Source organism: Labrus mixtus, chromosome 24 (assembly GCF_963584025.1).
Source record: "Labrus mixtus chromosome 24, fLabMix1.1, whole genome shotgun sequence".
Classification (NCBI taxonomy): domain Eukaryota; kingdom Metazoa; phylum Chordata; class Actinopteri; order Labriformes; family Labridae; genus Labrus; species Labrus mixtus.
The window spans coordinates 13,757,867-13,772,866 of record NC_083635.1 but is presented as its reverse complement, the minus strand read 5'-3'; the positions used below and the strand labels follow the sequence as shown (position 1 = coordinate 13,772,866).

Sequence of the window (15,000 nt, the reverse complement as noted above, 5' to 3'; positions counted from 1 at the left end):
TCGTGTCAGGAGCTGAAGCTGCCCGTGGTCGGCTCGCAGATCGTTGGTCTGATTCCTCTGAAGGCGCTGCTGCACGCTGCAGACGACTTCATCCAATCAGACGGACTCTTCATCGTGGAGGAGGAGCATAAAGTCCGACTGGTCAGACACACACACACAGACACACACACACACACACACACAGACACACACACAGACACACACAGACACACACAGACACACACACACAATCTGTGTTAACATGATGTGTGTGTTGTTAATGTTTGTTGTTGATGTTTGTTGTTGATGTTTGTTGTTGTTTGTTGTTGTTGTTTGTTTTTGTTGTTGATGTGTGTGTGCAGGTCATCAGTAAACTGGGTCTGGACTCTCTCTCTCCGTTTAAGCCGATGGAGAGAATCATCGAGTGAGTCACTTTTAAACGTTCATTAAAGTTTCAGATTTGTTAAACAGTGAGTAACAAAGATGGCCGCCTGTCTTTGGTGTGTGTGTGTTACCTGTGCAGGTACATGGTGAGGTCACAGGAGGATGCTCAGCTGGTGTCTCTGTCTCTGCAGCGCTTTGTTCACAGCGTGGGCGCTCGGACGGCGGCGCCCGGGGGAGGGTCGGTGTCTGCTGCCGTCGCTGCTCTGGTATGAAAACAAAGGAGGAGGAGCTTAAGTTAAAGACCTCCTCTTCATCATCCTGACCACATGGTGTGTTGTGCGTCCTGCAGGGGGCGGCGTTGGGCGCCATGGTGGGTCAGATGACGTACGGGAAGAGACACTTTGACAACCTGGACGGCGTGATGAGGAGGCTGATTCCACCGTTTCACCAGGCCATGAACGACCTGCTGCTGATGGTGGACGCCGACTCCACCGCCTTCAGCAGCTACATGGTGAGAGGACACTCCACGCCATCTGTCCCTGTTCCACGCCATGTCTCCGTGATAATCAGAGCGTTCTTTATTAAAATGAATTCCTGTTTCAGGCGGCGCTGAAGATGCCCAAGAAAACGGAGGAGGAAGTGAAAAGGTAAATGTTTCTAATCAGGTCCCTTTGACCTCTGACCTTTGACCTCTGACCTGTGACCTTTAACCTTTGACCTGTGCTCTATTAGGCGTGAGGCTGCCATGCAGGACGGTCTGCAGGGCGCGGTCGGCGTTCCTCTGGCATTGGCGGAGCGTGTAAACGTTCTGTGGCCGTCTCTTAAAGAAATGGTCGTTTACGGAAACGTGGCGTGCAAGTCGGACGCTCAGGTGACTCAAAGTGTTTGTTTGTTTGTTTTTCACCACTGTCTCATAAACAAGCGGAGCTTTTCTTTTTGTTTACATTTGAACGTGCATGCTCAGGTGGCAGCTAAAGCTCTGGAGACGGCGGTTTTCGGAGCGTACTACAACGTGACAATCAACCTCAAGGACATCACGGACCAAGAATTCAAGATGGCCGTACGTTTACAAACATCAACAAACATCAACAACAACAACAACAAACAACAACAAACAACAACAACAAACATTAACAAACATCAACAACAAACATTAACAACAAACATTAACAAACATCAACAACAAACATTAACAAACATCAACAACAAACATTAACAACAACAACAAACATCAACAACAACAACAAACATCAACAAAAACATCAACAAACATCAACAACAACAACAAACAACAACAACAAACAGCAACAACAAACATCAACAACAAACATCAACAACAAACATTAACAACAACAACAAACATCAACAACAAACATCAACAACAAACAACAACAAACATCAACAACAACAAACATCAACAACAACAACAAACAACAACAACAAACATCAACAACAAACATCAACAACAAACATTAACAACAACAACAAACATCAACAACAAACATCAACAACAAACAACAACAAACAACAACAACAAACATCAACAACAAACATCAACAAACATCAACAACAAACATCAACAACAAACATTAACAAACATCAACAACAAACATCAACAAACATCAACAACAACAACAACAACAAACAACAACAACAAACAACAACAAACATCAACAACAAACATTAACAACAACAAACATCAACAACAAACATTAACAACAAACATCAACAACAACAACAAACAACAACAACAAACATCAACAACAAACATCAACAAACATTAAGAAACATCAACAAAAAACATCAACAACAAACATCAACAACAAACAACAACAACAAACATCAACAACAAAAATTAACAAACATCAAAAACAAACATCAACAAACATCAACAACAAACATCAACAAAAAACATCAACAAACATCAACAAAAAACATTAACAACAAACAACAACAAACATCAACAACAAACATCAACAACAAACAACAACAAACAACAACAACAACAAACAACAACAAACATCAACAACAAACATTAACAACAACAACAAACATCAACAACAAACATTAACAACAAACATCAACAAAAAACATCAACAACAACAACAAACAACAACAAACAACAACAACAAACATCAACAAACATTAAGAAACATCAACAAAAAACATCAACAACAAACATCAACAACAAACATCAACAACAAACAACAACAACAAACATCAACAACAAAAATTAACAAACATCAAAAACAAACATCAACAAACATCAACAACAAACATCAACAAAAAACATCAACAAACATCAACAACAAACATTAACAACAAACAACAACAAACATCAACAACAAACATCAACAAAAAACATCAACAAACATCAACAACAAACATTAACAACAAACAACAACAAACATCAACAACAAACATCAACAACAAACAACAACAACAAACATCAACAACAAACATCCTGAGAGTCCTCTCACAGAGATTGTGTGTCTCTCTCTGTGTGTGTGTGTGTGTGTGTGTGTGTGTGTTGCAGACTCTGAAGAGAGCAGCGGCGTTACTGCAGGAGGCGAAGGAGAGCACCGCCGCCATCCTCCTCGCTGCAGACGAGAGGAAGTAAAACAACAGACAGCTTCTCCTTCTCCTCTGATGTCCTGTGGATGATTCTAATGCAATGCACTCTGGGAGCTGTAGTTGATTAAAGTTGATCTGTCTGAGTTCAAACATTAAAAACTTGATTTAAAATAATCAGAACTTGTTGATTAACTGATTCTATACACGCTGTGTCTGTGCTAAGCTAACATTAGCATGCTGTGCTAAGCTAACATTAGCATCCAAAAGAAAAGGTTAAAATCTCTTAGATGTGTCTAAATGTCTCTTAGGTGTCTCAGGTGTGTCTAAATGTCTCTCAGGTGTCTCAGGTGTGTCTCAGGTGTGTCTAAATGTCTCTCAGGTGTCTCAGGTGTGTCTAAATGTCTCTCAGGTGTCTCAGGTGTGTCTCAGGTGTGTCTCAGGTGTCTCACAGGTGTGTCTAAATGTCTCTCAGGTGTCTCAGGTGTGTCTCAGGTGTGTCTCAGGTGTGTCTAAATGTCTCTCAGGTGTGTCTCAGGTGTCTCAGGTGTCTCAGGTGTGTCTCAGGTGTGTCTAAATGTGTCTCAGGTGTGTCTCAGGTGTGTCTAAATGTCTCTCAGGTGTCTCTAAATGTCTCTCAGGTGTCTCAGGTGTGTCTAAATGTCTCTCAGGTGTCTCTAAATGTCTCTCAGGTGTGTCTCAGGTGTGTCTAAATGTCTCTCAGGTGTCTCAGGTGTGTCTAAATGTCTCTCAGGTGTCTCTAAATGTCTCTCAGGTGTGTCTCAGGTGTCTCTCAGAGGTGTCTCAGGTGTGTCTCTCTCTGTTCATTAAAATAAGAAATATTAAATTTGTAATAAAATGATATGAAAGTTTAAAAACTGGTTTGTTGACTCTGTGGAACATTCAAAAGATGATACCTGAGGGGGGAGGGGGGTTCATTAATTCATTAGGGGAGGTACACAGACCACCTGCTTTATATTGTGTTGGTCCCCTTTTTACCCTCGACCCCCCCCCCCCCCCCCGCTCCCCTCCCCCCTCCCGCCAGTAGAGGGCGCTCTAACACTGAGCAGCACGAGCCCGTAGACCGGAAGTGATGAGTGAGTTTCAGTGTTCCATCTGTACCTGTGTTTCCTACAGGTAAGCTGACTGTCATTAACAACAGTAACATGTTTTATCAGAGCTTTATTTGTAATTGTGGGTTTGTTTAAGACATTAAGAGAGAGAACAGACTGTGTGAAACATGATAAACCGGGACATTGTTTCGGGAGTTTGGATTAGCTGTTAGTGTCGAGCAGGCTAAGCTAATATGTACATGCTAGTATATGTGTGTTATATTTCTGTGACTGTTTGTGTTTTAAAAACAAATTAAATTAAATTAAATCAGTTCATAATTAATAGAAGTTAAAAACTGTAAAAACAGTAAAATCTGAATTCTGACCCCTGAAGAAATGATCTCTTACAGACTCTTACCTGTCTGCCTCTGTGAACGCTGTTTGTGGTTGACATACGTTTTTTATATCCATTAATTATAAATATTAATCTGTAATGTTTCCTACTTCTTAAATCAGGTCAAACTTTCTAATAAAGCGCTCAAACACTGAAGTTTCTTCATTCAAGTATCTCTCTGTAACCAAATAATATTCATGAAATGTTGACGTCACAATGTTATGGCTGATTGATCAGTGTTGTCATACTTTCTTTTTCTTTATTTGTAACTTATCAATCGAACTCTTTATGCTTTCATCAGAAAGTCCTGAAGTCTGTCAACAGAAACTGAAGTCTAATCTAAAGGAGAAGTTCCAGTGTGTGTTTGAGGGGATTCCTAAAGCAGGAAACCCGTCTGGATCAGATCTACACAGAGCTCTACATCACAGAGGGAGGGACTGGAGAGGCCAATGACGAACACGAGGTCAGACAGATTGAAACAGCATCCAGGAAACCACACAGACCAGAAACAACCATCAGACAAGAAGACGGGTGCGTTTGAATTGTCCCTCCTCTCTCCTTTCACTCTCCACTTTACCTTTAACCCTGGAAGCATTTAAGTAGCGGCCATGATAAGAACCGTTTGAATTCTCTAAAAGTTAAGGAAAGGTGGGTCAATGCTTCCTTTGTAACCTCCTTTAGGATACACTGGACCATCCTTTAGGAAAGGAGATGAGATATGACATCCCACAATTCCTTGCGGCCGCAACATTTAAAGCGAGTCGCTCATCTGACCGTTCAGGAACATTAACGATGATCATAAAGTGACACAGATCATGAAAGAGATAAAAGATAAGAGACATTTTTATCAGATGATGTTTTATTCAACATATTTCATTCACTTAAGAATGTTTTGTGCTGCTGTACATTTGTATGTTTAAAACATTATGTGTAGGTTATATCTTACATTATTGTAATAATTCATTTCATATTTATGTTGATGTTGATTTCTGAGTGGACAGGAAGCTGATGGTTTCACTTTTCTTACTTGTAGTCTGGTAGTCTATATTTCTTTTATTTCAATCCCAACCTCGTGGTGATCAGGATTATTTCACCGGTAAGAAGGCACAGGGGAAAGTTTTATAGATGATCTTTTTGTAGTCCATTATCTGAACATTGTAGTTTCAACATGGCAGACCCGCGTCATTAACCTCTGCTGGCCCGTCACATTTAATGACGTGGCCTAGTGGAAATGTGGTCGGATTGTAAGAGCAACGAGATCGCCTTTCCCTAAGTCCTTTATGAAGTCTCCTAACATCTTTCCTTAACCTCATGATGTTTTCGCGGGGTTAAGGTAAAGTGGATAGTGAAAGGAGATAGGAGGGACAATTCAAACACACCCACAATCTTTAAAGCCTCACCTGGAAGAGATCAACCAATCAGAACAGTGATGACAAAGAGAGTGGCTGGCATCGGGAAAACAGTCTTAACACAGAAGTTCACTCTGGACTGGGCTGAAGACAAAGACAACCAGGACATACAGTTCACAGGGGGAAACTGCTTCCCTCTGCTCACCTCTGGATAACCACACGACCTGCAGCAGCCAATCAGATCCCTCCTGAGTGTGTTGACATGGTGACAGAGGTCAGAGGGTTCACTGACCCTCAGAAGGAACAGTACTTCAGGAAGAGGTTCAGAGATGAGTATCAGGCCAACAGAATCATCTCCCACATCAAAACATCACAAAGCCTCCACATCATGTGCCACATCCCAGTCTTCTGCTGGATCACTGCTACAGTTCTGGAGGATGTGCTGATGACCAGAGAGGGAGGAGGGCTGCCCAAGACCCTGACTGAGATGTACATCAACTTCCTGGTGGTTCAGTCCAAACTGAAGAACATCAAGTATGATGGAGGAGCTGAGACAGATCCACCCTGGAGTTTTCACCCTGCATCATCTGTAATATGATTTAGAGCTACACTGTTCAACTCTACTCATGGGATATGTTGTAGTAGCAGTCAGTGACCACTTGAGGGCAGCACACACACACACACACACACACACACACACACACACACACACACACACACACACACACACACACACACACACACTGCTGAATAGACCCTGTTGTTGTGAATGTGAGATGGTCATGAGACCCTGTTTGCTCGTCCTGAACCGTCTGAGTCATGAGAGAGAAAGATAGGAGAGATTGAAGAAGAAGAAAAGATGGAGGACTTGTCCCGGTGGGTTTCAGAGACCGGGAGGTGGGCGAGGAGGTGCTGCTGTGGACAGGAGGAGGACGAGGAGGAGGAGAGAGGAAGGAGCAAAAGAGACGAGGAGGAGGAGGAGATGAAGGAGCTCAACTTTAAAAAGAGCAAGAGTTCATCATCCCTCCCGCCTGCTGAGGTATCCATTAACCCTTTAACTCCCTAACTCTACTCCTCTTGGACTAACTCTACTCCTCAACTCTACTCCTCTTAGACTAACTCTACTCCTCAACTCTACTCCTCTTAGACTAACTCTACTCCTCTTAGACTAACTCCTCTTAGACTAACTCTACTCCTCTTAGACTAACTCTACTCCTCTACTCCTCTTAGACTAACTCTACTCCTCTTGGACTAACTCTACTCTTAGACTAACTCTACTCCTCTTAGACTAACTCTACTCCTCTTAGACTAACTCTACTCCTCTTGGACTAACTTTACTCCTCTTGGACTAACTTTACTCCTCTTGGACTAACTCTACTCCTCTTGGACTAACTCTACTCCTCTTGGACTAACTCTACTCCTCTTAGACTAACTCTACTCCTCTTGGACTAACTCTACTCCTCAACTCTACTCCTCTTAGACTAACTCTACTCCTCAACTCTACTCCTCTACTCCTCTTAGACTAACTCTACTCCTCAACTCTACTCCTCTTAGACTAACTCTACTCCTCTTGGACTAACTCTACTCCTCTTGGACTAACTTTACTCCTCTTGGACTAACTCTACTCCTCTTAGACTAACTCTACTCCTCTTGGACTAACTTTACTCCTCTTGGACTAACTCTACTCCTCTTAGACTAACTCTACTCCTCTTAGACTAACTCTACTCCTCTTGGACTAACTCTACTCCTCTTGGACTAACTTTACTCCTCTTGGACTAACTTTACTCCTCTTGGACTAACTCTACTCCTCTTAGACTAACTCTACTCCTCTTAGACTAACTCTACTCCTCTTGGACTAACTTTACTCCTCTTGGACTAACTCTACTCCTCTTAGACTAACTCTACTCCTCTTGGACTAACTCTACTCCTCTTAGACTAACTCTACTCCTCTTGGACTAACTCTACTCCTCTTAGACTAACTTTACTCCTCTTGGACTAACCTTTTTAAGGAGGTTTTTAATGTAACTTTGAAGGTTTTAAGGTGGTCCTGTTGATCAGGTCTCTATCTGTCTTAGCTGGATTTGGACCAGTCTGAGTCCTACCCCTCAGGGTCCCAGCCCCACTGGTTCCACACCCTGCAGGTCCGACGGTACCGAGTTCAGCGAGGGCGCAGCAACAGCGACCCCCTGGGAGGGAATGGCTGCCAGGACCACATTGCCTGGGTCAGAACACCACCTGTCAATCATTTGTAGGCGTGTCTTAGACCCCCAGTCTGAGTGTTTCCTGTCTCTGTGCTCAGAAACCCGGTCTTCAGTTTGGAGCGGCTCATTCCTACGTCAGTCTGGAGAAACTGGGTGAAGGAGCGTACGCCTCCGTCTACAAAGGAATCAGCAGGTCAGTCCTCCCCGTGCACCTGACTACACCTGACTACACCTGTTCTACACCTGCCTACACCTGACTACACCTGTTCTCTATACATCTGTTCTACACCTGACTACACCTGTTCTACACCTGACTACACCTGTTCTCTATACATCTGTTCTACACCTGACTACACCTGTTCTACACCTGACTACACCTGACTACACCTGTTCTACACCTGACTACACCTGTTCTCTATACATCTGTTCTACACCTGACTACACCTGTTCTCTATACATCTGTTCTACACCTGACTACACCTGTTTTCTATACACCTGACTACACCTGACTACACCTGTTCTACATACACCTGTTCTACACCTGACTACACCTGTTCTCCATACATCTGTTCTACACCTGTTCTACACCTGACTACACCTGTTCTCCATACATCTGTTCTACACCTGTTCTACACCTGACTACACCTGTTTTCTATACACCTGACTACACCTGACTACACCTGTTCTACATACACCTGTTCTACACCTGACTACACCTGTTCTCCATACATCTGTTCTACACCTGACTACACCTGTTCTACACCTGACTACACCTGTTTTCTATACACCTGACTACACCTGTTCTACATACACCTGTTCTGCAGTGTATCGTGTCACTTTTTAACAGTGTAGGAAGTTGAAACTTTATTTTGGTGAATGTTTGGAGGATAAACGGGCAGCTGGTGGCTCTGAAGGTGATTCGTATGAAGACGGAGGAGGGCGTCCCGTTCACCGCCATCAGAGAAGGTACTATCACAAAAACACTTATTTATTACTGCAGATCTGTTTGTTTTTAATGTGTGTGTGTGTGTGTGTGTGTGTGTGTGTGTGTGTGTGTGTGTGTGTGTGTGTGTGTGTGTGTGTGTGTGTGTGCGCGCACGCCCAGCCTCTCTGCTCAAAGGTCTGAAACACGCCAACATCGTGGTCCTCCATGACATCATCCACACCAGAGAGTCTCTGACGCTGGTCTTTGAATACGTGGTGAGGAGCATGTGGAGGTTGACCAGCAGGGGGCACTGCTGTTGTTGCAGTGAGGACTCTTCATGTTTCTTCATCTATGTTTGTTTTTTGCAGCAGACGGATCTGTCAGAGTACATGAGCCAACACCCCGGAGGACTACACTCACACAACGTCAGGGTTGGTTCACACTCTCACAACGTCAGGGTTGGTTCACACTCACAGAACGTCAGGGTTGGTTCACACTCACACAACGTCCGGGTTGGTTCACACTCACAGAACGTCAGGGTTGGTTCACACTCACAACGTCAGGGTTGGTTCACACTCACAACGTCAGGGTTGGTTCACACTCACACAACGTCAGGGTTGGTTCACACTCACACAACGTCAGGGTTGGTTCACACTCACACAACGTCAGGGTTGGTTCACACTCACACAACGTCAGGGTTGGTTCACACTCACACAACGTCAGGGTTGGTTCACACTCTCACAACGTCAGGGTTGGTTCACACTCACACAACGTCAGGGTTGGTTCACACTCACACAACGTCAGGGTTGGTTCACACTCACACAACGTCAGGGTTGGTTCACACTCACAGAATGTCAGGGTTGGTTCACACTCACACAACGTCAGGGTTGGTTCACACTCTCACAACGTCAGGGTTGGTTCACACTCAGAACGTCAGGGTTGGTTCACACTCACAGAACGTCAGGGTTGGTTCACACTCACACGACGTCAGGGTTGGTTCACACTCACAACGTCAGGGTTGGTTCACACTCTCACAACGTCAGGGTTGGTTCACACTCTCAGAACGTCAGGGTTGGTTCACACTCACAACGTCAGGGTTGGTTCACACTCACAGAACGTCAGGGTTGGTTCACACTCACAGAACGTCAGGGTTGGTTCACACTCACACAACGTCAGGGTTGGTTCACACTCACAGAACGTCAGGGTTGGTTCACACTCTCACAACGTCAGGGTTGGTTCACTCTCACAACGTCAGGGTTGGTTCACACTCACAACGTCAGGGTTGGTTCACACTCTCACAACGTCAGGGTTGGTTCACACTCACAGAACGTCAGGGTTGGTTCACACTCACACAACGTCAGGGTTGGTTCACACTCACACAACGTCAGGGTTGGTTCACACTCTCAGAACGTCAGGGTTGGTTCACACTCACAACGTCAGGGTTGGTTCACACTCACAACGTCAGGGTTGGTTCACACTCACACAACGTCAGGGTTGGTTCACACTCACACAACGTCAGGGTTGGTTCACACTCACACAACGTCAGGGTTGGTTCACACTCACAGAACACGCGCTGAGCGGGACTTGAACCCGTTGTGGTCATCTTCCTTTTCTATTTTCTGTTGTCTTCATTGTTGTGTTTTTTCCTTGTCTTTGCTGCATTGGTTGTTGTCCTGCTTGTTGTTGTTTTTGTTGTTGTTTTTGTTGTTGTTGTTGTCCTGCTTGTTGTTGTCCTGGTTGCAGCTCTTTATGTTCCAGTTGCTGCGGGCATTGTGTTACATCCACAGTCGGAGGATCCTCCACAGAGACCTGAAGCCACAGAATCTGCTCGTCAGCTACCAGGGAGAACTCAAGATGGCCGACTTTGGTAAGACCAGAGCCCCTCCCACTTATAGCCCCTCTCACATATAAACCCCTACTGCACATGACTCCACCCACATGTAGCCCCTCCCACACGTAGCTCTCGTCTCTCCAATAATAAACAGATGCATCTCATTGTTGTCAGTATTTCTGGTGGTTTGAAAACTTACAAATTGATTTTAAAATTAATTAATTAATTCATAAATAAGACGATCCGATCATATGAAGTTGTCAGCGTCTCAGGTGTCGGATGTGTTAATAAAGTTTCTGTCTGCTGGACGACTCGTGGTTTTTACCACCTGGTGGTTTTGATTCCGGACTGACGGGCACCTGTTTGTCTGGTTCAGGTCTGGCCCGGTCCAAGTCCATCCCGAGTCAGACGTTCTCCTCGGAGGTGGTGACGCTGTGGTACCGCCCCCCTGACGTCCTGCTGGGCTCCACAGATTACTCCACAGCTCTGGATATCTGGTCCGAACATGAACGTGATATTTAATATTTGAGTCGACATTTAAAATCAGTGTTTAAACGCTCTCAAGAGACTTAGATTATGTCTTATAGACTGACAGCCAATCAGAGCCTTTGACATGTGATTGTGAGAGTTTTTGATAAAGTTTTTTGTGTTTGAATCAGGGGAGCTGGCTGCATCTTTATAGAGATGCTGCAGGGGGCGCCGGCGTTCCCCGGAGTCTCTGATGTGTTTGAACAACTTCAGAAGATCTGGACGGTGAGAAAGAGTTCCGAGTATTATTCTAAAGTTTCATTTGACTCCATATTTAAATAATGCCATGACATCACAGGTTGTGGGCGTTCCCTCTGAGAACACCTGGCCTGGAATCAGTCTGCTGCCAAACTACGAACCAGGTGAGTAAACCCCGCCCACTTCCTGTCCCACAGCCAATCCTCAGTCAGTTTTGGAATATGTTACAGTTTGACGTGCAGCCTGAAGCACTGTGTTTCGTATTCTTTATAGATTTATAGTTGTCAGGTTCATCCTCAGAGGATCAGGATTAGTGAACAACATTAACGTCAGTTTGTTTGTGTCACAGAGCTGTTCTTCGTCTCCAAACCCAAACAGTTCAGGACCATTTGGAAAAGGTGAGACAAAAAAAATCTGTTTCATTATTTCAGTCATGGCTAAAGTGTTAGCATGTAGCCCACTGTTATTGATCTAAGCTAATGTATACTGTCTATTTAGCAGTTAGCATGCTTGATTGTTAGCATGTGGCCTGCTGTGTCTCTGTGGGTCAGGTTGGACCAGCTGCCGTATAAAACCGAGGATCTGGTCCAGAGGATGCTGAAGGCGGTCCCTGCAGACCGGATCTCAGCACAGGACGCACTGCAGCACCTGTACTTCAGCACATTACCTGCTCCCATCATGCACCTGAGGGACAGTAAGAACACCATTCTGCAATAACTAATATATGCTAACATAGCAGCATGCTAACAGTACCAGTGTGTATTTAATTCTCTTCTTCTCTGTTTTTTTCTTCAGCTGTGTCCATTTTTAAAGTTCCCGGTGTTTGTCTGGAGACGGAGGTCAGAGACGTGTTTCGGCCCGGACGGAGGGTCAAACCCTCGCTGCTGCCCACCAACAAGTTCTGGTGAACAGACGACTGTCCTAGCACACCGACCGGGGGGCAAAAAGGACTTCATTAGACTGAGACCCTGACCAGATGAGCTGAGGGGCAAACTGTTAGCGTGGAGCTAAAGCCTGACGCTAAGTGCTGCTGCTGTGATGTTGATGTGATTTAATCTGTTTATTTGTTGATTTAGATCAAATGTTCCCTCTGCGCTCATTGTTAGCATACGTTAGCATACGTTAGCTGTGTTTATCAGGCTCTCTTGGTGTGTTTGGCTGCTGAGTTCCCCTGACGGCGTTCATGAATAATGAGTGAATAATGTTTGTTGTGATGAAGATCCCTGGTGACAAGCGTCGTCTTCATCACTTCCTGTTAAAGAAAACTTTTATTTCTATGAAAATAACAAACAAACTGCAAATTCTTCAGGACGACACGGGTAAAAAAAAAAAACACAAAAATTTTTCAGATCGACTGAACAGTGACGACAAAACACAACAAATACGAGAATCTTTCTTTATTTGTATCTAGTTCATAACCGATCTACCGAGCACGTCTAAAACAAACTCTTTAAAATATATTCTATTCATTCTATTATAATTGTTATTTTATTCACAAACATAGAAGCCAAACGTTTTGTCATTTATTGTTTTCAATCATGACAAGTTGCATCGAGGAGCGTCATCCTCTTAAACAAACGCTGCCAAGGTTTTTGTTGGTCCGGCCCCGCCCTCCTTGATGACCTCCTTATAACAACATAATTACACAACTTAGACCTCGTGCAGGATTCTGAATCAAAGTAAGGTCCACGTTTACAGCCTTGATCTTTAGTCGAGCTAGTTTTGGTTAGCTCTGCTCTTCCTGAATGTTTGGAGAGTATTTTCTTCTTCATGTGTTTGGTGTTGCCGTTCATCCAGACGCTGTCGGAGACGACAATAAACAGAATCTCTTCTCTGTGTATTTTAAACACCAGCTCTCTTCAGCTCATATGAAGCTTCGCATTAGCATGTTTGTGCAAGATGCTAACAAAAGAGACGTAGTCGGCAAGTTGTTTTGAGAAGTTGATGTGTAAATGTTTTTGAATGTTTGATGGATTGTTGAGATAAAAGAGAAGGAGGAGGAGTTTGTGAATATTTAAATCTGTTTGAAGACGAACAAACGTCGTCATTAATAAATCAAAAAGCCTTTGATTCGTTCTCTCTGAAGAATCAAAAGAAGTTATTTTTCATCTCTTTGTGTTTCTGTCAAACTTCACGTGTCGCTCGCCAAAGCTCACCACATCGTCGTGCAACGGCTAACGTGCTAAAAGAGACCAAACAGAAACAATGATCGTGACACTTGTGCCATAATAAACATAATATTTAAAATAATGACCGTTTATAAAGAGGTGGAACACCTGAGTGAGGAACACCTGAGTGAGGAACACCTGAGTGAAGGACACCTGAGTGAAGGACACCTGAGTCAAGGACACCTGAGTGAGGAACACCTGAGTGAGGAACACCTGAGTGAAGGACACCTGAGTGAAGGACACCTGAGTGAAGGACACCTGAGTGAGGAACACCTGAGTGAGGGACACCTGAGTGAGGAACACCTGAGTGAGGAACACCTGAGTGAAGGACACCTGAGTGAGTAACACCTGAGTGAGGAACACCTGAGTGAAGGACACCTGAGTGAGTAACACCTGAGTGAGGAACACCTGAGTGAGGAACACCTGAGTGAGTAACACCTGAGTGAGGAACACCTGAGTGAAGGACACCTGAGTGAGGAACACCTGAGTGAGGAACACCTGAGTGAGGAACACCTGAGTGAAGGACACCTGAGTGAGGAACACCTGAGTGAAGGACACCTGAGTGAAGGACACCTGAGTGAAGGACACCTGAGTGAGGAACACCTGAGTGAGGAACACCTGAGTGAGGAACACCTGAGTGAAGGACACCTGAGTGAAGGACACCTGAGTGAGGAACACCTGAGTGAAGGACACCTGAGTGAGTAACACCTGTACTATTTCTAGTCAAACTAGTTGAATGATTCATATTTGACAGTCGTCTCTCATTTGATTGGAGGAGAGAAGAATGACAGGGAGTGTTTGTGTGTTTGTGTGGAAGGGGGCAGGGATCATTGAGGAGGAGTCTGAATGTGAGGAGAGAGAGGATCCAGGGAGACTTTTTATTGTCTTCTACATCTTTCTTCTTCACTGACTCTTTTTCCTGTGTGCTGTGAGTCGTCCATGATGTCGATGTGGAGGATCAGGAGGAGCGTTTGGACCCTCCTGCTTTCCCTCCTCCTGTCTCCCCTCTCCTCTCAGTCTGATGGGGGGGTCCCCGTCCCAGAGCACGGCCTCTGTCAGCCCGTCTCCATCCCTCTGTGCAGCGAGCTCGCCTACAACCTGACCATCCTGCCGACCCTGCTGGGACACTCCTCCCAGGAGGAGGCGGGGCTGGAGGTGCATCAGTTCTTCCCGCTGGTTAAAGTGGCGTGCTCAGCCGAGCTGCGGTTCTTCCTGTGCTCGCTGTACGCCCCCGTGTGCACAGTCCTGGAGCAGGCCCTCCCCCCCTGCAGGGCTCTGTGTGAGCGTGCTCGGCGGGGCTGCGAAGCGCTCATGAATAAGTTTGGCTTCCCGTGGCCGGAGAGGCTGCGATGTGAAAACTTCCCGGTCCACGGTTCGGGAGAGATCTGTGTGGGTCGGAACACGACCGGCATTGACGATC

At 44.8% G+C, this 15,000-nt stretch overlaps 3 protein-coding genes across 4 annotated transcripts in view; all 3 read left to right on the top strand.

The window, feature by feature from the left end:
• Positions 1–3,111, top strand: part of ftcd (formimidoyltransferase cyclodeaminase) — a 5,683-nt gene extending 2,572 nt beyond the window's left edge. Inside the window, exons 7-14 of the mRNA XM_061032929.1 lie at positions 10–141; positions 342–403; positions 503–629; positions 713–874; positions 967–1,010; positions 1,096–1,234; positions 1,328–1,423; positions 2,900–3,111. Coding sequence (XP_060888912.1) covers positions 10–141; positions 342–403; positions 503–629; positions 713–874; positions 967–1,010; positions 1,096–1,234; positions 1,328–1,423; positions 2,900–2,983 — 846 coding nt within the window. The 3' untranslated portion in view covers positions 2,984–3,111. The remainder of the gene's footprint in view (positions 1–9; positions 142–341; positions 404–502; positions 630–712; positions 875–966; positions 1,011–1,095; positions 1,235–1,327; positions 1,424–2,899) is intronic.
• Positions 3,112–6,586: 3,475 nt separating this feature from the next.
• On the top strand, positions 6,587–13,414 carry cdk15 (cyclin-dependent kinase 15). 2 transcript variants are annotated; one of them, XM_061032720.1, is made up of 13 exons: positions 6,587–6,768; positions 7,805–7,951; positions 8,029–8,123; positions 8,817–8,896; positions 9,036–9,130; positions 9,224–9,286; positions 10,599–10,722; positions 11,063–11,183; positions 11,346–11,439; positions 11,513–11,576; positions 11,762–11,810; positions 11,964–12,106; positions 12,208–13,414. In XM_061032720.1, exons 1-13 carry the CDS (start codon positions 6,589–6,591, stop codon positions 12,318–12,320), a joined length of 1,368 nt encoding a protein of 455 aa, XP_060888703.1. In that variant the 5' UTR covers positions 6,587–6,588; the 3' UTR covers positions 12,321–13,414. The 2 variants fall into 2 exon arrangements, with proteins under 2 accessions (XP_060888703.1, XP_060888704.1); XM_061032721.1 differs by lacking the exon at positions 12,208–13,414 and having other exon boundaries at positions 11,911–12,040.
• A 912-nt stretch (positions 13,415–14,326) lies between these two features.
• Positions 14,327–15,000, top strand: part of LOC132959593 (frizzled-7-like) — a 1,864-nt gene continuing 1,190 nt past the window's right edge. The window contains exon 1 of the mRNA XM_061032719.1: positions 14,327–15,000. This exon is cut by the window's right edge and continues 1,190 nt beyond it. Within this exon, the coding sequence (XP_060888702.1) occupies positions 14,520–15,000 (481 nt within the window). The 5' untranslated portion in view covers positions 14,327–14,519.

What these genes read in the sequence shown, in the direction of transcription:
- cdk15 (XM_061032720.1), top strand. Translation starts at nt 6,589, where the DNA reads ATGGAGGACTTGTCCCGGTGGGTTTCAGAGACCGGGAGGTGGGCGAGG. An exon ending in CGCTGGTCTTTGAATACGTG is followed by an intron (nt 9,131 to 9,223) that starts GTGAGGAGCATG and finishes TGTTTTTTGCAG; the next exon opens with CAGACGGATCTGTCAGAGTA. An exon ending in GCTGCCAAACTACGAACCAG is followed by an intron (nt 11,577 to 11,761) that starts GTGAGTAAACCC and finishes TTTGTGTCACAG; the next exon opens with AGCTGTTCTTCGTCTCCAAA.